This window comes from Chrysemys picta, chromosome 3 (genome assembly GCF_011386835.1).
Source record: "Chrysemys picta bellii isolate R12L10 chromosome 3, ASM1138683v2, whole genome shotgun sequence".
NCBI classification, from domain to species: Eukaryota; Metazoa; Chordata; order Testudines; family Emydidae; genus Chrysemys; species Chrysemys picta.
The window spans coordinates 52,628,476-52,652,537 of record NC_088793.1 but is presented as its reverse complement, the minus strand read 5'-3'; the positions used below and the strand labels follow the sequence as shown (position 1 = coordinate 52,652,537).

The window sequence follows — 24,062 nt, the reverse complement described above, 5'->3', positions numbered from 1 at the left end:
GTTTTCTTTACCTCTGAAATGCTGCTTCTTCCAAAACCTCATGTTCTGCTTATATGACCAATTAGTAGGATAAAAATGCCCCCTTGTTATTATTGTTCAATGTGTATGCTGAAAACAGGCGATTTATTGTCTTGTATTCTTGGGCTCTGAAACAAAAAATTAAATTTGCAACTCTTCAAAAATAAATTGCCTTGGGCTTAGTTAGTTTTTAGTGTTTTAAGCATTGCATTTTGTGGGGGCAGGGCAAAGCTATACTACCCCAGTGGAAGTTCCAAGCAATTGTGCTTCAAGAGGCACACAATGATTCCCGTTGCTTCCAAGAGGGTAGAAGGATAGTGCTGGTAGTGATTTCTCTAAGTTGCTGTAGTGTGCATTCCCCTTCACAGCCAGCCAGCTAGCTCAGTAGGGAAGTCACCTACTTACTTCTATGGCTTTCTTTTAAAGCACTGTATGTTCTGTATTCTTAAGTGTCACCGGTTGAAAACGATCAGTGTGCTTGAGTTCCAGGACATGAAATCGTCACCCCATTTAAATCAATAAGAGTTTTCCCACTGACTTCACTAGGACCAGAATTTCACCCCAGGCATTTAATAGCCCAATTTGTGAGCCTGATGCATTCAGGTGTACCCCTTTTTTAATTTTAGCTTAGCCCTCAGGAGTGTGTTCTCCCCAACATTTAAGCCCTCATGAAAATCCTAGTAAAGTGTAAATCTCACTACATTCACTGTTGGTGTAAAGGGTGCAAATCCCTCTCTATCTACATCAATGCCACTTCCTCTTTACCACAATTCCACTTATGCCAACAGATGATTTTTTTAATTCAGTAAGATTTTATTGGCATGACAGTATATACATGTGTCGCTAATCGGGGGAGGAAAGAATGAGAACCCATTAATTATATAAGTGTAAAAGAATGCAAAAGTTGTCCCATAGGTTAATGGTGCAAATATTTCCAGTTGAAAAGGTTACAAGAAAGAGGTGGGTGTACATTTTATATTTCTCCCTTGAATATTCCCCTTGGTTTTTACATTTCAAAAATATTTTCTACAAATGGATCTATGGATGATCCTGAAGACCTTGGTATCATACTACCATTGTTACTGGCATTTACATCTATGGATGTAATATGGAAAATGTGCTGCCACTGAAATAATGGCTATCTGTTCCAGTTTTCCCGTAAATTAATATGAAGCATCTTTGAAAACTGTTGCTGCTCATGAACTAAATAATACACTCTATATAATGAGGATTTTAGCACCAGTTGTTTATCTATATGATAGTTTTAAAAGAGAAATCATTAAAGTTTTGATACAGTAAGTCCAAGATGAAAAATATATTAAGTATGTATTTTAAACTAATATTTGCATTGCTAATACCAGCTGTCCACGCTTGTGTTCTAGCATTTATTATCATATTTATCTTTATGTTTTGCTAAACAAATGCATGGCTCTGGCACTATAGTACTGTATCTGACATCAATAAGCAATGTAGAAAACCAAATGGCTGACTTCCGTTTTTATAAACATGCATTAAAATAAATGTGAATTTAAATCAACTTAAACAACACTGCTAAGTTGCTTCTGGCTCTGTTAGACATTAGATATGTAGAGGTAAAAAGCACTTTTCAAGAAGACAGATGTTTGTTAGTTTGTGTCTTGTCTTCCAAATTATAGGGGATGGATCACTTGATGATTACCTGTTCTGTTCATTCCCTCTGGGGCACCTGGCATTGGCCACTGTTGGAAGACAGGATACTTGGCTAGATGGACCTTTAGTCTGACCCAGTATGGCCATTCTTATGTTCTTATTATAACGGAAAGTGCTGTAGTAACAATGTCCTTTACTGTATTGTAAGATTTCTTCTTATGTTACAGTATCAGTTAATATTTAAAAGTTGGGGGGGTTGTTTTTGTTGTTGTTTTTAGTGGGGGGGTTTAATTTGTTTTGTTTTGTTGTCGTTGTTGCTGTTTTTTAAATATGGAAGCAACAGATGACAGTCCAATAACTAATTAAAGTGATTTAGTAGATAAACTAGCTTACATATAACTGTATTGGTTCATTTACCTGAATTTCATCCGTTATGATCTTTTATTGGTAGGTATGTTGGCAAAGGAATGTAATAAAAATGCAGAAATGCAATTATACTTCCTAATCTGAAATCCTATCAGTACTGAGTCTGTTATAGAAAAAATGTTTGAGGTATGATTCAGAGTAAAATATGATGCACAGAAGAGAAACAGACGGTACTGAAATGTAAAAGGAACCTTTGTTAATAAGTAGATCTCAGAAACCAAAAGGGGCAGATGTTCCTTATCCTGGGGCATATTTTACTGAACATATTTTGATGTTATCTCCCTTACAGCATTTTTTGAATCTGTGCTCCCTTCAAAAAGAATATTCAGAATTGCTACTGTCCTAAAACCTTTTGGAGTTGTAGTGAGTGCTAGTTCATTATAGGGTGGTTGGCTTTTTTTATTTTTTTTTTCTCTTTCTTTCTCCTCTGAATATTCTGTGCTCTTTGTATCTGTTTTAAAAATAAATAATTTGGGGGATTATTCTGACTATAGTGCAATAATTTTTAAACAGATTAATGGGGGGAAATGTATTTAAATATACTAGTAAATGTTGTCCCTGTATTGCTTTGTACGCTTTCTTTTTCCTCTCTTTATCAAGTAGAGGATAATAGCATCATGTGTTGGTATTAGCAGAGCTGTGACATTGCTGCAAGGTTACTCTGCAGTGCAATTGCTAGTTTTACTGGGGAAAATGAGTAGCAATTTAGAACTTCAACAGCACAAGTCACTCTCTAGATGAAAATTACCACAATGCTCCTAAGCACTCTTAATCAGACAATTCCACGCCCCTCTTCCCCAAACAACATATTTTGTTGAGGAGTTTCAGTTGCTAACTATGTTGCTGTAGGACAAAATCCTGAGAGAAATTCAGAACCTCATAAAATCAAGTCCATAGTCTCCAAATGAGCACTATGTACAAGGTTATTGCTAGAGCTGAGTCTGTGAACTTAAAAGTGAATATAGTTGGCTCATACAATTAGTTCTTTTTTGAGTAGCCTCTATATGTTCCCTCTCATGGGTTGTGCCAATAGTGCATCTCTGACAGTGGAATCCTTTGATAGTAGTGCCTGTTGGAGTACTCATATGCCCACTTCTGTCCCTCCCCTTGTTCTTGAAGGTTCTGAAGGCGAGACTATAAAAGGGGGCTTGGCACTTTGGCCACATCCGTTTGTTGCAATGTTAAAAATATTCTTGATTTGTCTAATAAATGGACAGTTCAGGGTTCAGCCACCATTTAAAATTTGAATATTTTGTGAACCATCCAGGGGTAGAAATTAAAGATGAACCAATTGGAAAGCTGGAAATTCCTCCTTTAGCTTTCCAATGGTAGAAATAAGCAGTATGTCTAGCCCTGATAGTTTGTGAGATCTCAGACCTTTGAAATCACATAATCCTGATTACTATCTTGCCTCATCTCCTCCCCTCTAGCTCAGAGAAGTTCAGATTTTAGCAATTGCTATCTCAAAAATTGTTAAAGTTACTGGTAGAATCAATATGATATACAGCCTGAAAGCTCTCAAGTGGGGAAAAGTATTAATCTCTAACTCTTGGAGTTGATCAGAATAGTAGCTGCTAAAATCATGAGGAAGTTAAGTGCGGAAAAAGGTGATCAGATTTTAAGAAAGGAAGGGGTTATTTAATTTATTTTTCCATTAGATTTGTTATTATTGAATAGTATCCAAGTAAGTTTTAATAGTTTCACAATGTTTAATGAAAAGTTATTTGTCTATGGAGTGTGATTCCCCCTCACACTGAAGTCCTAGAAGCTGCCTAAGTCCCATGACACCATCAGCACTTCTTGATTCCATATTCAAGAGGCACTATGATGCCCCAATGAAGTAATGAAGAAAATATCAAACTTAGTATAATTTATGTCTGCTGGTTTGTGTCTTACCAGGGAAGAGAAACACTTTGGCAGACAAGTGCACATTTCAGACCCAATACGCTTAAAGAAGTTATTGGTCTGTGAATTTGTGCCCTTGTCTGCCATAGCGTTTATACTTTGTTTTCACAAAATACTGATCATAGAGCAGAAGGAAAAAAGTCCAGTCTCTGAGTCCTAGCATTATCACTTACAACACCTGCAAATACACACCTGCTCCTTTCATCTGCAACCAGCAGTGACCACCCAAGGACCAGGCCTTAAGGTTGATTTTTCATCTAATAGGAAATATTAGAAGGGTCTAATCTCCCAAACTAAGGTGCGGGGACAGGGGGATGTCTGAACTAAAGACAATGCAGGTCCCATCTGGCTTTTACCTGTAACATAGATTCTTAGGCTGTGACCTAACAAGTCCGTCCCACTCAAATATGTTATTAATGTTCTTATTCTAAAGATAAGAAAAAGAGTTTATAGTCTCCTAGTTTCAGACTTCAGAGGCTGATTCCATGTATGTTTTAAGCCAGTGAACAAAAAATATCTCTGACTTTGACAGGAATGGGTTTTTCTCTGTTTCCCATTGCCTACATTAAAAAAAAAAGTCTCTAGACACAAACTCCTTTGCACTGATTATAATGTCATTTTCCTTATTTAAGATTACTGTCTGATTTGATTGCATTCATATATTTTAAATTGAAGATGTCCTCTAAGATTTGAATGCATTGGCTTAATATGGCCCTCTAGAATACCCTCAAGAATTTTTTACTCATAAAGATTTTCCTACTGAAAGAATTAATAAAGTGTGAGCACCTGATGCATTACTAAATTTAGGCATAGTAACTGTATATGTGTAAAACTCTTATGTTTCCTTTCCATCTTTAACTCCAGAATTTGCAAGATGGGTTATGTAGGAAATTACAGGCCAGGAGACCAGAAAGGAAGGCACCATCTTAAAATAAGAGTGAAATAATGCAGAACATCACCAGGTATATAGTGCCTGGTTCTGGAAGGTGTTTATTGGTGCTTTTCTATGTAAAGCATGCCAGAGTGATAAATGTATAATAATAACCATAAAATTTAGCACTCACACAGTGCTTTTCATCTGTAACTCCTAAGACCTTTACAAAGGCAAGTAAACACCATGATTTCAGGTTTATTGGTGGAATGAAGGTGGAGAAGAGTTAAAAAACCTATTTCAAGGTCATAGAGCAAATCTGTGTCACGGCTTTTTGATACAACTCCTGTCACTGTGGTATCCCAGAGCAACGTATGACTAAAGAGCACAGAATTGCAGTGGGGAGAAACCAAAATGTTTTTCTCTGTGTTCTTTAAGGGCAGAGACAAAGTATGGGACTTGGTGTAGGCAGAATGTCTTCAGGGCATCAGTTCTGGGAGGCTTTATCAAAAAAGTGATCTGATCATCACCAGATTTGATTTGATCTCTTATGGTAAGGAGTTCCACAACCAAGTTCCACAACCAGGACAAAGCCTGGGTCTGTCCACCTACAGCATCCAAGTGGAATGTAGTTGTCTTGGGGAGTAGGAGCTTAGTAGAGGATAAAACAATCTCTCTGGTAATTAAATCCCCATCCATTCAGTGTGGATTAGAACCATGACTTTGATTTCTGTTCTAAAGTGAATGGGAGTCAGTGGAGTCCACAAAGCATAAATACAATGTTTGCACTTTATTCTTTGTCAATATCAGAGCACAGGATCTACTGGATGGCTTGTTGTGAAATGAGTCCATTGTTTCTACTTAAATTCCTATGTATAATATGCCTTTAAGAGGGTGGTTTGCCTATGGGCTGGAAAGCCTGGGGCTAAACCAGCCCTGATTCCAAGATAAGCCCCACCTTAGAAGAATCAGATGATCCCAATATAAAAGGTAGTAGAAAGCTGTAGGGAGGGTTTGTCTGGGAGAAGGCTAAGATTGCCAGAGGCAGAAACCTTGGCAGTAAACTGGAGGAAGTCTAGAAACCTGCAGCTAGCTCTGTAGATACACTGCAGAGAGTGAGAAGGGTCCTGCAGGGCCCTGAGTTAGCGAGAGAAAAGTGAAAGAAGCAGGAGAGAGTGAGGAAAGCTCTCTAGGTAGGGTGGCCTGGGAAAGACTGGAAAGGCCTGGGGAAAAGGACAAATTCCAGGTAGGGGCTATAGGGAAGCAGACAGACTCTCAGGGAGGAAGGGGCTCTGCCCAGCTGAAACTGGGGTGAAGACTGTGAGAGTTAGTGAACTATTTTCAGAGGCTTTGTGGTATTTTTGGCTACTGGAAAAGAGACTGAACTAGGTTTGGAGCTGGGTGGCCCAGTATGTACCCAGTGGACTAAATAAAAGGGACTCCTTGTAGGGATTGTCTGAACTATATTTGAAGTGGGAGTTCTTACAGGGGTGCTGTTCTGAAGGGGGTGGACACAGAGAAAGATATCTATAGTGACCTCTAGGAGCAAAGGGGTGCTCAGTAAGTGGCTACTGTGCTACAATGCCCATAAACATATGTAGACATGTCATCACAAAACCCATCATCATAATTAGAAGCTCTGTTGGCAGTCCTAACTTGGCAGTAATTTGAATGGTTATGAACAATAGGCTTGTCATGAGGTGCTGGCCCTTTTTAAGGGGGATTTGGGCTTAGGTGACATGTGACAAGCTAACTTAAGGGTAATGAGCCATCTAGGCTATTAACTGAATGATCAGCAGCTGAGACTACTAAGAGACCACCAGGGCTCGGTGACCGGGAGCAGCTGCCAGTGCAGCACTAGCATTATTACTGCCTCCTGTTAGCCTCTCCAAGTCCACAGGTTTCCTAAGCTCCAAGAAGGAGAGCTGGAGCACCCCTTGAACTTGGGCAATCTTTTTCGGGGGAAGCTGATTGAACTAAATAAACTGGACCTCAGGAGAAGGGGAATATCGTTGAAAGACTCGGGCTGTGAGTGGCTTATTCCTGAACCCTGAAGGTGCTGAGGGCTGCATAAGGCTACAAAGAGCCATGCTTTGGGGCAGCCCTCCTCTGACAGGAAAACTGAGTCAAGGAGTGCCTGCAACAGCACACTTGACCAGCAGGGAGCAGTAGAGGGTAGCATGCCCTATGACTCTCACCTGTAGAAGTAGAGTAGTGTGTGAGAGGTTCTATTGCTCATTCCATACAACTTTTTTGCATAAAGAGAAGACTTCAGTCTCCACAACTCTCAATACAATTGTCAAAACAATCTCTCTTTAAGTAGCTTGAATTTTTGCAGTATTTTTTATTAATTTTGACAAGAAATAAATACAGCAGATGATATGATCAATATAATGTCTACATAGGATTTAATTTATGATTCTACTTATTGAATTCTAAAACAATACTCTATTTTCTATTCTCTGCCTACCAAACTGAAATTGTATTAATGCACCCCTGGATTTTTTTCTCCTGTAATCATAATTAAAGTTGTCTGTGCCATTACTGATGCAGTGGAAGATAATACTGGAAGTTCTGTGGCTGCTATTAGGAAGAAGATCCTGGATTCAGATATTATTATGAATTAGCTGCATTTATTTGAAAGGAGGAAGGACTTGGTGGGATGAGGGAGGCAGTAATAGTTCTAAGGTTTGAGGGAGACGTTATATTGATTTGGAAGGCAGAAACCGTTACCAAGGCTGGGGAGAGGATAGAGGAATTTAAGGTCAATCACTGTAGGTACTGGCTCTCTCATATTAGTTATGTAATTATTAATGACTAAGAAGTTAAAATGCTCCACAAGATTTACTGAGCCATTCAGACTCACTGGTCACTCAAAGTAGGGTTGAAAATAAGCTGAGAACAAACTCTCTCTCTCTCTCTCTCTCTCAAGTGACTGTGGTTTCTTGTACTTATACCTTCAGTGTGGTCAGGAAAACTGTTTTTGTTTTTGTTTTTAAAAAAAGATCTGGAACGAAAAGCTATTAGAGGTACAAACTCTTTTTTTAAGTTGAACTTCAGTAAAAGTTTGGTCTGAGTTAAACGTGACATACGTTCACAAAACAAGTAAAGTATATTTGTGTCCTCAGGTGTGGTTCTTTCCTCTAGCAATGGCTATGGTGTGGGGTTCTTACTTTTTTCCCCACGATGCTTTGCCTTCCCAAATCTCAGAGGGGTGGCCACACTGCCATTCAAAACTCTGAGATTCCTTTCTCAGCATTTCCTAGAGAGCAATAGATAAGGGACTCCAGCTGGAGGTTTCTCACCCCCAAATCTGTGATGGAAGGAATTATCTGCACTAGTGGATATTGCCTCTTCTCTGCTAGGCTACAGAGGGGTAGCTGTGTTAGTCTGTATCAGCAAAAACAGCGAGGAGTCCATTTGGCACCTTACAGACTAGCAAATTTATTTGGGCATAAGCTTTCGTGGGCTATAACCCACTTCATCAGATGCATGAAGTGGAAAATACGGTAGGCAGGTATAAATACGCAGCACATGAAAAGATGGGAGTTGCCTTACCGAGTGTATGGAGGGGGGTGTCAGTATTAACGAGGCCAATTCAATTAGAGTATGCCCTAGAGAATCTATTTTTATCTGCATTAATTTGCATTCCAAATGCCCACTCCTTTTATTTAGACTTTATCTCCAAAATACATTCTTTTCTAAATTATGCAAGTCTGGAAACTTCTCCAAATCATTTACTTAAAGGATGCCATGTCCCATATATATTAACTTAAGGTTTAAAATAGAGCAGGTTAGAATTGCAATCTATGCTATAGTTAAAGGGCTCTCTCATAGCTACCCCATGTGGATTTCCCCCCCTGAAATTGCACTTCTGCTGTTGATCTGATCTTCTAATTGAAAAATGTAGACCACAGGCTCTACTTTCATTTTGTTTCTAAAAACCATGGCAAAAAGCTTTCCCTACCTCTTCTGGACAGGACAAATTTAGAGTTGGTTAAATTAATGTTTTAAGTGCCTCAGTGGGAAAAAAAACAAAACTGTTTGAAAAACTGCCAAGCAGAGGACCTCCACTGTTTCAAGGCAGATTATTAGATTAAAAATAAGATACCATCATCTGTATTCCCTGACTCCATTACTATCATTATATATGTGATACTGCCTTTTTTTAGCATAGTTCCATACCATTAATAGAGGGCATCATCCTTTTACATGTCCTTTATTTTTGAGGTAACATTGAAGGGGAAATCCTAAATTAGGATTATGTCCACAGAAAAAGAACGGTAACGATGACAAATATGGGGAAGGGCTTGTAAATGGTAATAATATTAAAAATGTAACATGTTTTTATAAAGGTATTACTTTCCCATCAGGTCTTGGGGTTCAAATATTTTATGATGAACTCTTTTGCATAAATATGGGCCTGGGACCTTTTGATTAATGCTCTACAGGGCATTACCATGCAAAAGAGCTAGACTCAATTTATGTGACTGATCCTTTCCTCCTTTTCAGCAGAGCCTCATAGGGACCAAACTGCCTTAATATGCTTTGCTTTGCAGTGAGCAATCTGGCCAATCAAAGGTTGGTGTTAATGAGCTCTAAAAAGAGTCCTATTTGGTTCTCTAGCAGTGTTGAATATTAAGGTTAAGCATATAAAAGAGGAGTTATTTATATAGAGATTTCTAAGAGGGGAAATTACCTAGTTTTGTACAGCCTTACTTGAAATGACTTTGTCCGAAATATATTAATTTGTACTTCTGTGTTTTTCTCCAAAAGAGAAGGTTTTATTGTGGCATTTCTTTGTGTTGTACAATCCATTTCTAAGAAGATCCATCTCAGTGGATTGTCACACTTGAGTTGGTGCTCCTAGCATGTGACCATGCTAAAACTGAGCCATTAGACACTTAGAGAGGGTCTCTCATGCATTTCTTCATTCTGTGACTTAGGTGGACCTTAGGCAGTCCAAGTTCAGTTCTTTGTTTGAATCAAATGGATGGGGGAGCTTTCTATAGTGCTTCAGAGGGCAATCATCCCAGTTCATAGAGATGCTCTCTAGCATTTCAGCATCTTCACCCATATCCTCTCTGTCTTTCCACTACTTATGCTATGGCCCTTCCTTCTTCCTTCCTTCAGCCAAGCAAGTCTTCATTAGGCCAGCCTAATGAGGCCTTCATCACCAATGCCTTTAGAACTGTATCCCCTATACTCTTGCTCTCTTTGGAGCATTCAAGATGTGAGTTATCTGAATTGTCAGTGCACTATCCTTATACACATTATTTCTTGAAGCAGTGGGTCTTGAAAACCATTGAGGTGCTAGCACTTTTTTCTTGATTTTTCAATTTGTTTATAATTTGGCTGTACCCTGATCCTATTATAGGGTTGAAAGGAACTAAGATCGGAACACTGCGGGGTTGGGGGAAGCAGGGTTAATAGTATCCACTCCTGTAAGGATACTCTGGCCCTTCCACACATTGTGCATGTGTTTGGATGCAAAGGATTATTCTAGCCCATGACGAATGCCTCTGCATTTGCTATGTGGTATGGGAGAAAAGATTTGTTGCTCCTGGGATTTCCGTGAAGCTAAACAATATTGTGTTGCTTAAAGTTGTCAATAAATACTCTACTGTCATCTTCCAGCATCAGTTTATCATTTCTTTTATCATGATTCAAATATGTATTCAGGTAGCATAGCCTGGCCTCAAGTCAAAACTGGGCATGTTTTAGGCTAATGTGTATGGTTTCTGCAGCAGGACTAATAAGGAGTGGAAAGGCTTGTGAAAACACAGGGTTGTATCGATTTAACTAATCAGTTGATAAACCCAATATAGTTAAATTGGTGCAACCCCCTATGTGGACCTAACTGTACTGGCAAAAAGGTGCTAGTATCAGTATAGTTATTTTGTAAATTTGTAGAAATAGTGAAGGTCCTCAGCTGGTGTGTATTGTCATAGCTCAGTTGAGTTCAGTGGAGCTAAGACAATACACAACAATTTACACGAGCCGAGGATCTGCCCCATAAACTATACTGATATAAGCACCTGTATGCTGGGATGCCCGTGTCCACTACCTGCATCCGCACTACTGGTTTCTAAACCGATATAGTTGAATCTGTGTAGAGGAGCCCAAAGCTGTTCTATTCTAGATCCACATCACCTCACCCTTGAAAACAGTAAGGTGACCAATGTGGGGTGGGGGCGGGGCGATGACTTTATCCTGTAGTATGAAGATAAAATGAAACCGTTTTAAAAGAACAACTGATTGAGTTATTCATTTTCTGCATACGTGATAATGTAAACTATAACAGTGATTTGATCTGTCAGCTGAATAAAACTGAAAGCAAAATCTTGTGTGCAAGAGGTTACATGTTCCACAATTTTCCATTGCATACCAAATAACCCTCCCTAGATTAGACTATGTTTACATGATTATAACTTTTCTTGCAATATGCTGTGACTAAACTGGTTGTGCACTTACAAAGTTGAGCTTACTTAAGCCACTTTGTAGTTATTACTGTTGGGACTGAAAACAACGCACATATATGCAAATACTTTTTTTTCTAATTGTTGCACTCTTTATTGTTTCAAAATAGGAAGGAAGAAATTCAAATCAATCCAGAACCAATATTTCTTCAAAAAATAATTTCGGGGTTTTTTTCACATGTATTTTACATTGAATATAAACTAATATATCAGTGTAAACTGAAACGTATATGTAAGGGAGAAGTATTTCTGGGTTATGTGTCTCCCAAAAAACAGCTAATAATTTGATTGTCTAAAAGGACTAATTATGATTAACCGGTAGCATATATGCAGTACAAACAGGCAAAATTCCCAAAGAGATGTTGCTAACGTATTACTTCATAATCAAAATGAAAAGTTTTTAAAACTTAAACTAAGAGAATGGGGGGGGGGGTTGGCGGGGGAAAGAAAGAAAGCAAATGGATGAGATAGCCATATACATTGCTAATTTGTTGATCTCTCCATTTTAATTATTTTTTTAATTCTACTAGCTCAGAAAATACTGACTAAAATATACATTGTTAAGAAGACAGGAGGAGGAGAAATAATTCTCTTGTCTATCCTGTTCTACAAGTAAAATAGTAAATAAGTTGAACTGCATATAGTTTAAATCTAAAACAGTATTTTTTTCTGTGGTATAATTCATATATAGCATTTTGTGTTATTCCAAAATATTAAGGGAAACAGTGTGCCTACTTGCTAAAGCACAGGTCTGGAAATCAGAAGATATGGGTTCTAATCCCTCCTCAGACACTGACTTGTGTGATGTGGGACAAGTCACTTAACTTTGTTTCCTAGATCCTCTAGTATAAATTGGCAGAGTACTGCAGACTTCAGTATAGATAAGCTAATTTACAGCAACTGAAGATCTGGCCCTTTCTAACTAAGTTCCACTCATCTAAAAAGGTAAAGATAATATAATACCTATCTCATAGAAGTGATGTCAGTCTTAGCAAGATATCTTTTGTGAGCATTCTGAGATTCCTATTTGGAAGGTGCTGTGTAATTGCTGTGTTATTTCTGAATAATGCAAACGGGAAATATATACTATGACAAAGGTCTATGTAAAATGAGGGATCCCGTTGTCAGTCCAAGTCCACAAACTCAATCAGCATCTCATTTTGCTCATAACCACTCCAGCAATTTTTGAAACAATCTAATCATCTAGTCCTGACAGCTTGATTGATTGCATCCATTGTGATGCTTCCTGTGGGGTACCAGTGTTGAGACACCTTGCTACCATCTGCCCTCAGCATAAGGAAGCCATGTCTGTGCCTTCTGAGAGTCAGCACCCCAACTCCACCAGCCACGGGCTACACAAGCACTCTCCTCTTTTCCTCCCAGGCCCCATGGTTACTCTACAGGCTAGCGATTAGCACACACCAGTCCTCGAGCCCTTCCAGTGTCTCTCCGGAGTGTCTAGTCCCTGGTCCACAGAACGCTCACAGTATTTGTAGGTTTGCGATTTCCAAAGAAACAGGAAACCCAGCTTACCGATTCCACCTCATATCACTGCTCCACTTAACACAAAACAGTTAAATAAGCTTATACTTAGTCTCACTATAAATGTATATAACAAAGCACAGAGATTCAAAGTAGTAGCAAGTAGATATACTGGGGGGAAATGGTTGCTTATAAAATTAAAATCATCACACATTCCAGACCTAGAATTAATTAACAAGATAGTCTCACATCTCATTGTAGAATATTGCTCACCCAAAATCCTTACAGTGGTTTACCACCTCACTGGCTGTGATCTTCCTTTCATGCACTGCATTTATTAACCTGTAGAGTAACAGTGGGGCCTGCAAGGTCTAGAGGAGAATGATTGTGTTGCCTGTCGCTCGTGGAGTTGGGGAGCTGACCAAACTTGTCTGTGACGGGCACAAACAAGGCTTCCTCACACTAAGGGCACGTGATAGCAAGGTGCCTCACAACCCTGGGCACCGCAGAAAGTGTCACATCCATACAATTTAGCATCTTGTTCCATCTTCTGTGCCTTGGCTAGTAAGGTGAATGGATTGATGATAGTTGATGTCAGTGCCTAGCTAGAGTTGTCTATACTTTTTGTTCAATTTATTATTAATGTTTAGGTCTGTAACAATGGGTCAAAGGCTGTACAAGAAACAAAATGAAGGACATCCCTCCCCCAAAGAGTGTATAATCTAATGCCCTATTCATGACAGTATTCTTGTTCAGGAAAGCAATTAAGCTTATGCTTAAAGTTAGGCGTGGGCTTCTATGCTCTCCTGAATTAGGACCTAATAAAATTCCAGAAAGATATTGTCTACTACTGTCAATAAACCACATGCAGCTGAAGAACCTTGACTAGAACATTGGTTTTATACCACCAGAATCCCAGGTCTCTTTGTCCCTTCAGCTAAAGGAATCATCTCCCTTTGCTGGGAGCTAGAGAAGGACTCTTGTGTTATCATCTGCAATGCTCAACCTTTTTCCAATTAAAGAAAAAAAATCCTAATGATGTGGACACAGTGGTGAAATGAGGACAGACTCATGTATGAATTTTAAGTGGCAAGCCACAATTTTTATTAAGCTTAAACATGGGGATGGGTGCTACCCATCCATCACCCATACTCTCCAACCCCAGGCATTTAATTGGATCAAGGGCGGAGGTGCCAGGTTCCTACCATATAACCTGTAACTCAGGGTAGGTTTTCCTCAGCCTATGCTCACTCTGAATCCTTCCACCTCTCCTTTCCCTGCCCTGTGAGAGGGGCAGAGGGGTGGGGACCTAAGCTCCTAAGGGCTGCAAGGTCCATCACCAACATCCCAGGTTTTTTACCTCTGGGCACCTTTCATGTTATCCTTTTAACCACATTGGAAACCAGTTGCAAATTGCAATGAAGTAACAAGTCAGCCAAGTACCTCAGTTAGGTGCCAAGTGGATTGCTACTTAACCTACTGTGGCTTGAAGGTGCTGTGAGGAAGGGGAAAACTCCCTGTTCTCTGCCAATTTGCCCAGGATAAAAGAATTTCCTTCCTGATGCCCAAAGAGGTGATTGGCTAGACCTGCAGCCACTGTGAGTTTGGATTCCCATTCCTAGTTCAGGATGGAGCTGCAGGAATAGAGCTGAAACAGGCTCCATGTGGTCTCCCACCCTTGGTTAAATCCTGGGAACTGGGGAATGCTGGCCATTGGGTGCCAGAGCCTTCCTGGGTGCAGGGAGGAGGGGGAGCTACTCGGTGTCCCTCACTTAGTCTCAACAGCAAGGATGGGAGACACTATCTCCTTTCACTGCAGGCCCACTCAAGTTCCCCCACCCACTGAGGTGGATGGGAGGCATTTCTCATCGAAGTTAAGACTTTGGATATCAATCTAACATTCTCTGGCTTTCTCATAATACCCTAGCATATATGATCTAGACCTAATGGCTATGTTTAAGGTCACTGAAACATGGATTATGGTGAATTTGAAAGGAGTTCTGACTTCTAAAATCTCTTGAAGTTCCCTTACTAAAAGATGTTTGTTCAGTAAAGTACTGTGAATGCCAACGTAAATGTTACCTTTCACACTTCTGATCCAAGTCTACCGAACTGTTAATAGGAGGCAAGTACAGTGAGTAAAATAGAGTTCAACATTTTTCTGTCAGCTGTCAAAATGTTCTCAGAGGCTTTGACTTTTCGTAAAATGGGGACCTATTGAAGATAATGTAATACTGACAGTGATGAATCCTGAATGGTTACATAAATGAATTTGACCTCATTTTTTTCATGTTGTACAGTACTTGGCAGCTAGACTTGCACATATTTTATTCATATGCTCGTGATTCTTATATTTATCAAAATGATAAGGCCAGCTTGTTGCTTTAGGACTTACTGGTGTTGGTCACTTTTTTATTTCTACCAACCAATTTCAGAGTTTTCATACTTGCCTACTGTGAAAATTTCATAAACAAGTATTCTCCAGTAAAGAACAAGAGAGCTATACTTGAACAGTAATTAGCTATAAAAGTTTAATTTGACAAGTATATCTTTATTGTCAAAATGCATTGTATTTAGAGGGGTTGAGAGAAGACTTGGATTGGTCAGGGTATTGCTGCAGACTGAACAATATGAATTCTACTAACACATTTAATGTAGAAAATATTGATTTTGCTTTTCTAAATTGGTTCTTGAAATAAAAGTTAATTTGAGTGTGTTTACTAATACTTTGCAAGCACTGTGAAATGCATTTAGAAGAATATATCCTCATTCTGTGTAATATGCTTTCAGTTGTTCCAATATGTAAAAATGTTAGGATTCCTGCACCTTAACAAGAATGACAGGTTTCAGAGTAGCAGCCGTGTTAGTCTGTATCCGCAAAAAGAACAGGAGTACTTGTGGCACCTTAGAGACTAACAAATTTATTAGAAAAATGTTTTTAAACAGGAATAGTAGCTAAAAGTACACACACACTCACACCCTTCCTAAAACCTCACAAGTTTAAGAATGCACACATAATGTTGTTTCCCTGTAGGCTCCCTCTGCATAATAAGCCTGAATGGTCCCATTACACTTATGGTGAAAAGTATGATTAATTAGAGTACACCCATTGCACTGGCTAGGATCTTATTGGCAAGGCAGCCAAAAGAAGATAACATATAGACTGAAACTGCAGATTTATGATCTCACTGTGAATATGACTGTTTGTACTGTACATGGAGAGAGCTTGGTGATTGTCAGGTTAGAGAAGACAAAGTTCGGGAGCATGAAAGGTCTGTAGACTAGCTCTTTTATAGTCCATTGAGGGTTTTCCAGCCTAAAATCTGATTGCCTAAAAGGAATGAGGGCCCCAAAACAAGCACTACAGTAGTAATACCTTTGACATGCTGATCCCACAAAATTGCATTGTCACAAAATTGTCTTGCCACAGTTTTCTGGTAGCAAACATGCTGCTGACTCTATCAATAACATTCTGTCATTTGTAACTTCATTATCATCTGCAATGGAAATTTCTGTAGAATGAATACAGCTACCACTGCCTAAGAAAGAGAAGAAATTGTTCAGCAGGTAAATGCAATCAGTAGGCTGCTTCAAGTGACTAGTGCATCATTGATTTCCCTTTCTAGTAAGTACCTGCTGCACATTCATTTTCTAGAAAGTCTTAATAGCATTGGGGAATTTGGAAACTAACCATAATATTGATGAAATTGGATGACTGATTATTTTATTGTAATGAACTAATATTTTGTTATTACAGTTTGCTTGTTTGGTGCATAGCTCACTCAAAGCCTTCCCTCAACCCCCATCACTGAATATATTGTTTTACCAGCACTCCAACTCCCTAGTAATCTGAAAAGAAAGAGATTAAGCCAGAAATCTGAATTTAGATTCCTTCATGGCAGCACAAAGCATTATCAACAGGGCATCAAGTTGGCCTGGTAAAGCGAAACTTTTGTTCCTTAAGGATTTTTTTTTCTTTATAATGTAGGAGTTCAGTTATAGTGATCAGAAGGCTTTTGTGAGCAAACCCAAATGAATAAAAGCAGCATGAGTGAGATTTATGTTCTATATTCTATTGCCAGGAAGTGCCCCTCATCAGTTGATTGTTGGATTCCAAATAAGAATCCCATAAATTGTTGTTGCTTACAAAACACTATACAGATATGCAGCACTTTACAAAACACATAGGCTTAGATTCTTTGCTGCATCCAGTTTATGCAGGGTACAGATGAAAGCAGGGACCATCAGGGAGGCAGGTACTGCTCTCTGATTCTCTGCCTGTTCTTGGGCAAAAGGACACTTCAATCTATGCCAGCTGTTTTTGATTCCCAAGAGATATTCCATGAGCTGGGAATTGGTGGAGTACTTTGTTTTCTGATCAGTGCCTGGGCCTGCGCTGCCCCAAATCTACATCTACTGGTGTCTCTTTGTTGCTGGGATATAGCCAGCTACAGGTTCAGGACCTGACCCTGCTTCCTTTGCATCAATTGAGTGGTGCAATAGGAGCAGAACAGGGCAGAGAATCGACCCAATAATTTGGACAGGTCTATCTGTCCAAATGTAATTGGACAGATACAGTTCAAATGAAGGATGAGAGAAAAGGGTGGCAGCAAACAGACCATATTGATTAGCAATGGAAAATTAACTGATTTTTCCCATTTTTTTTTTAATTCAGACAAATGCAAATGGTCATGTGAAAATAGCTAGTATACATAAACAGATTTATTACAGTATATTCTTTGGTATTATGATGAAAATACAAGCCAAATTCTCTGCTGGAGTAAATGAGTTCAGCTCAAATGAAAATCCCATTTTCCTCAAAATTGAGACCAATCAAAGAAAGAACAGAAATGAAAGATTGTTGATTGTGGCTGGTAGTTGTCAAGTTTTTGTGTAGTAGTAGTCATTTATTTAACATTTGTTTATATCATAAGTCTATATAATGTTATACAGAGAGGCCAGAATTGTATATATATTTATGTGCCTAAAGATAGAGATAGGTACCTAATGGGGTTTTCAAAAGCCTAAGGTGCTTAAGAAATGCTGAAAATCCCACTATGTGCCTATCTGCATCTCTAGGCACCTAAAAATCTTTATTAATCGGGGCCCAGGGTCTCCGCTCCAAGAATTTTACTATCAATAGCTAAAAGAGCTAGAAACCTTGGAAAAAGTAGTAATGTAATAGATGTGTGTGGTTTGTCACTGTCCTCTGCTGGATGGAATGTCATATTTTTCAAGTCTGAGTGATTTACTATTACTATTTATTATTGGTTCTGCTACAGAGCTCAAACCCAACTTAAATGGTCATCGGGCAATTCCTGTGCTGTGGGGAACATTGCAGAGCTGCTGTACAAGCAGTTTCTATCTACCTCCTTCCCAGATCCTGGGGGGCAAAGCATGTCTGGGGTGTTCCTATGCCCCACTGATTTCCACCTTATGGAACAACCCCTTGTCATTGTGAGCAGCTGATGTAACGTATAGCAACTGCCCCAAATGATTATGTCAGGGGACCAGAATGGTGCACAGTAGCCGCAAGATTAGGGAGGTGTAAAGAGGGCAGAAAATCACAATTTTCTCTGTCAAATCTCCCACTAAGCTGCACTGAGTGGAAAATGACTGGAGCCAAGGATCTGGCATAAAATCTGTAGTGCTGAGGATGAAACACTTATATTCCTATAGTTAACAAATGTTCTATTCTGCCTAATGTGGTAAAGGCTTGTTTTGTAGCGAAAGACACAGGTTCTATCTTCCAATGTCTTTTGTGTGCAGTATTGCTGGCAACTGTAATATCAGTAAGTTCAGCTTATGATCCATGTACAGTATCTGTTATAATACCACATGTGCTTACACATACATCTTACTGAATTGTGGCTTTAATTCCAAGTAGCCCAGACTTTGGAGTTTGATAGGATCAAGGAAATGAAAAATTGGATGCCGTCCATCCTTAGACCATGGTATTTTGTCTATATATCTCAGTACAGACCTTTGAATTTCAGATCCTTGAAATACTTAGCCTAAGTCAAGGAAGAAATTGCAGATTTTTTTTTCCTTTCATTCGTTTTCAGAATCTCCCTGCTATTTTAGTATAGTACTTTCTTTCAAATGTATGTGTTTTACGCGTTATTTCTGCCACAAAGATTGCTTTTTATTCCAAGTTTGCAACAGTGCATGGATAACCATTGTCCTGCTATTCTTTTTTTTTTTTTTTTTAAGAAAAAGCTTATAATTGGTTACATTCTGTGTGTAAATCTAATCATGCACAAACTCAACTAGCCAGATTTTAAATATAGCCTTTCAGACTTTCTTGAGTTTATCCACAGCAACTATCACTATTAACTGATGTAGTTACAATATCAGATACAGTCAGTCATTTTTGGTGGGCAACATACTGCAATTAAGATTGGCTTTTTCCAGACAACATGTAAGAGATTTTACTATTATTGAACATATCCCTAAGGGTTGGATCTATAGACATCAGATTAATAATAGACAGCAGTTCCACAAGATGGTGTTTTCTCTGCTTATAGATGATTTACAATTTTGCTTACAATACCCTACCATCAAAATGTATGCTGATAACATTCTCATTTATCGTTATGACAGATCTCAAGGGTCATTACCAAGTTTGCTTGAAATACATTGTCCCTGCATTAAAACTGATTTGTAGAAGCCTTAAGAAGAATAAATGATGCTTGTGAGGCTGCAGATAGTTTAGTAAAAATCTAGTATTTGTATTTTCTGGACTTTCATTTTGATAACTTTCCTCCATGTTGTTGTTGGGCTGACTTCAAACTCCAGGTACAGAAAGCTGTTTGTGTGTATAAAACCTGTTGCAGATAAAATATGATGTGAATGAGTTTCTGTGCCAGTTACTAATTAAAGATTTAATCACTAAAGTGCTTTTAGTTTGCCTTTGCTACTACTGCCAAACCCAACCCTATCGAAATTGAACTGCTAGCCACTGGAAAGTACAGAAGATAATTCAAACATAATTGTATCACATGCAGTCTAAGGCAAGAATACTTGCACTTGTTTATTAAAGATTATAAATATATAAAATGTATATGAATGAAATGTTAAGATGCACAGTTAAAATCCCAAAGTTAGGAAATGCAAAAGTTAAGGTTCCAACAACATTTCACACCTCCTCCTCCATTTCACACATCCTGAAATATGCAACATTTCACACTTTTGTCATTTCTGCTCTCGTCCTGTTTAAAATACAGGGTTAGAATTTTTTAACAATTTAAAAAATATACTTCTTTCATATTTCAGTATATCCAAAAAGGGCTGACAGGGTTTTACTTAAACTTACCAAAATATTCCTTTTAAAAGAAAGACCAAGTATGGAAAATGTCAACCTGAAAGGTAAATATTTTGGAAAGGTTTTTTTTTTTTAATTATAACTGTTTAATAACATAATAACTACACTTGTATTTCCCCCTCCAACAAGGACACCCACTTTTAGACTTCCGGCTCCCCGACCATCACCTCTCTTTGGCAGAGACCTGCCTCTCTCTCTCTCTGTCCTGAACCAGGGTATTTCCAGGCTGCACAGATCCCTGTCTACATTGAGTTTTCCAGCAAGTGAGATTGCCTAAGTAGGCCTGTTCAGGTTTCTCCTCAGAGGTTATAAACAGCATAATTGCCCACAGTTTTAAGGTACCGCACAACTCCTTCTAAGCAAGCACATTTATTCTTAAGGTAAAAGCTTAACAGAAACAAAATCTTAAAATAATAAAAGAACATGCATGCATGCTAATAAGCTAACCAAAGATCACCACAACTCCAAAAAGGGTTATGGTAGGAGTCAGTCCTTCAAACCCTTTTTATCCTTCATGATATAGTCTACACAGAGCTCCACTATAGAAGACCACCTAGCAGTGTCTTCCTGGAAAAGGTGAGCTCAGCTAGCTAAACATTTTGACTTCTTGACTGTATAGATAGGCGTCCTTTTGTTTTTGTAAAGATCCTTCAGCCCTTTCCCAAAGGGATTTCCTTCTCTCTCATTTTTATGTCTCATACCCAATAGTTCTAATTGGTTTTGGCCCTCATCTTTTAGGAATGTCTCCCTTCCTATCTTCCTTCAGTTACTGTGTGACTCATTCATTTTCATGGTTTTCCATTGAAAAAGATTTATACGGCCATCACTGGCTTTTGTTCTCCTGAGAAGCCTAGTACAAAGTGGCAGAGGATAATGTCTAGGCAGGTTTCATGAGTCCTCCATATGAGCAGTTTACCTAACGACACAAGTGAAATGTATTCATACAAAAAGAACATAAAAGTTCTGAAGAATAACCACACTATTATTAGTCACATGGCTAGATATAGCCATCTGTCACACATACTTTTCTATGGTGTTAGTTAACTACAGTAAATATTTGCTTACAAAAATCCTACCTAACCCAGATGGCTTCTTTGTTCCTCATTTGTAAGGCTGGAGATGAATTTGGACTGTGTTCCAGCAGCATCGCTGGAATGGGCTTTCTAAAGCAGCAAGAAGAAACTCTACCTAACCCAAATTAGTTTTGCTTTGTATAGTCTGGGTGATACTCTTATCCCACTATATATACATACACACACAATAAAGACAATTAATGTCATAAGAAAAAATAGCAAATGATAAGCGCTCATAATCAAAGTTTACTTTTGTGATTTTTTTTATTTAAAAAAGGCTAAGAGAGCATTTCACGTTAGTGTTTTAAGTGGATTTTGTATGTACAAACTTTATTTTTCATCAACATGAAACGGATCTGAGATTTACACAAATTTAAATGTATTCTCTTACAGCAGCAAGACTGAATATCTATTTTTTCTTTCCAAAATGCATCCATTAGTTCAGTCAATCTGTCCCCCATTTCTGGATAATTAAAAGAAAAATTGACAATATGATTAAGAGATGGTTAACCCTTGTGAAGATTGATATTTTGTGAGCTCCATATACTGTTCTTTGGATTTACAAAACCCATGTAAAGGGTGATTAATTTAAAAAAAATTCTTCTAGCTAATGGTAAGTTGTGCTATATTTTAGAGATAGAGGAACACCACCGAAAAGCTGGATGCAACTAGTTGGCCATGTACATACTGCCCAACAATTATCGAGTTTGAGTCATGATTTCAAACCCATGATTTTAAAGTGGCTTTAAAATTAGGAAAATCTAGTTCTCTCATCCCTAGATATAATAAAGCATATATGTAGTCTCTACAGGAACTTTGTTGTAGAGGAGGTCTGAAGTGCAGCTATGTTAAAATTTCTATAAAAATAACATATCTACAAGTAATGAAATTGGCATTATAATTCTATAGAAATTGTGCCTTTTAAGCACTGTCTATAGGTCCCGCTCATAACTCTCTCATATCTGCTTTTTATCGGGGGTCAATGGCAGAGCGTAGTGTTTTCTCCAGGACCTTCAGCTCGAATACTGCAAGTTAAATAACTTGCACAGGATGTATGTCCCATAAATAGTATAGTATTTCATTTTCAAAACACAAGCATGAATCACAAATATTTACCATGTAAATAGTAAATGCTCATATACTATGCTTAGCTGAATGAGTTGCATTTCATTTTTTGTATATTATATCATATTAATATATTTTTCTGTTATTCATTCCAGACACAGCACTGTTTTTTCCATCCTTCAATGGGAACTCTTATTTAGAACTGCCTTCTGTAACATCTGTATCCAAGATCCAGATTGCATTGGGGCAGGAACCAAACAGAATTACAACTATATACTTGACAGTGAAAACAACTGCTTTAAATGGCACTATCCTTTACAGTGAGTACCAGTTATACTTGAACCTGCAGTAGCAGTTTAATCTCCTTCAGCTCTTATTAACTTCAGTGTAGATCCAGCTGGTGTATCCTATTCAATGATAGAATTACTCATTAAAATGCAGTAGAATCCTTTTGGTTTTTTAATACATGATGCATTACCAAATTGGGGCCATAGTTCTTCCTGTTATTCTGAAAAGTTCTTTAATTTATGACTCATTCAGCGGAACATAACTTACAAGTGAAAACACCGCTCATGACAAGGAAGAACACAGCAAACCTATGACTCCCATAATATAGTGTTATAGCTATAAAATACAAATGCTGTGGACATTTCAAATAATTTATTATGGGGTGGCAGCTTCTTCACAGTTGGGTTGAGACTTACTTCCCATAATAAGTCTCATCTTGGTCCCAGTGTCATTAACTCTTGCAAAGTTATAATAAATTCTACAATGTTGTGGTATTTCAGAAGGTTGCTTGTGATTTCATATTATTGCATATCTGCCAGCAGCCCCCCAAAGGCTACTGTTCCAGTCTGTATGGATGGACTTGCTGTCATAGAAGGGCATTGTTCACTACTTCCTTTGGTGTCTTATTTTTTCCTTTGCAGTTTTGTGTGTGTAGTAAGGTGGAGTGAGCTGCTGAGGCAATATTCCTTCCACCAGACAAGAGGAGAGAGGGGCTGCCTCCTCAATTCTTTTTGTGCATTTTGTGTATTTAGGGTGGACCTGTACATACACCCAAAGGTGAGTAGGGATAAAAAAAAATCAGAAGGTCTAAAAACAGCTATGATATTTGTCATCTTACACTCCTTGAATTCTATTCATATCCATGGTTGTTAGGAATTTTCACTTAAAAAAAAAACTTGTTGGGAAAGGATTCCTTAGTCCTTGCTCTTTTGACCAAGAATTTGGAGCAGGGTACCCTGTGGATACTCTCCCTTTGCTACAATTTCTTAGGGGCTGGCCTACATACAGAACTTGTACTGGTTTCACTTAAATCATTTTGGTTAAACTGGTACAACTTTTGTGTAGACTCTTTTATCTGCCTAAAACTAGTTATACTAGTTTAGCTGAATATGTAAATTTACAGGTACAAGCTAAACCAATATAAGTCAGGTTTAAACTTATAAAAGAACCTCCAAATGGCCACAGACAAAAGAGGCTCTGGTTTCATTAAATTGGCATAAAATAACATCTTTATGTTGGTACAACTCTGTGTTTAGACTAAGCCTTAGAACTTGGAGGCTGTTTTTTCCCTCTCTGGGACATTCTATGTGGAAATTTTGAAACAGTGTAAGACTCAAGCGATCTAATTTAAAACAAGATTTATTAAGAATGGAAAGAATCAGATTGAAACAAAAGAAATATTTTGCATAATATACCTATTCATATACTTTCATTAAAGTTACAGACCTGAGGCCTGGCCTATGCACCAACTTAACTAAAGCTGTGATTTTAAAACAATTGTT

At 38.2% G+C, this 24,062-nt stretch overlaps 1 protein-coding gene across 1 annotated transcript in view; it reads left to right on the top strand.

Annotated features, from left to right (window-relative positions):
• LOC101938928 (protein eyes shut homolog) overlaps positions 1-24,062 on the top strand; it is a 616,724-nt gene that overhangs the window by 276,561 nt on the left and 316,101 nt on the right. Inside the window, exon 8 of the mRNA XM_065587927.1 lies at positions 22,428-22,592. Within this exon, the coding sequence (XP_065443999.1) occupies positions 22,428-22,592 (165 nt within the window). The remainder of the gene's footprint in view (positions 1-22,427; positions 22,593-24,062) is intronic.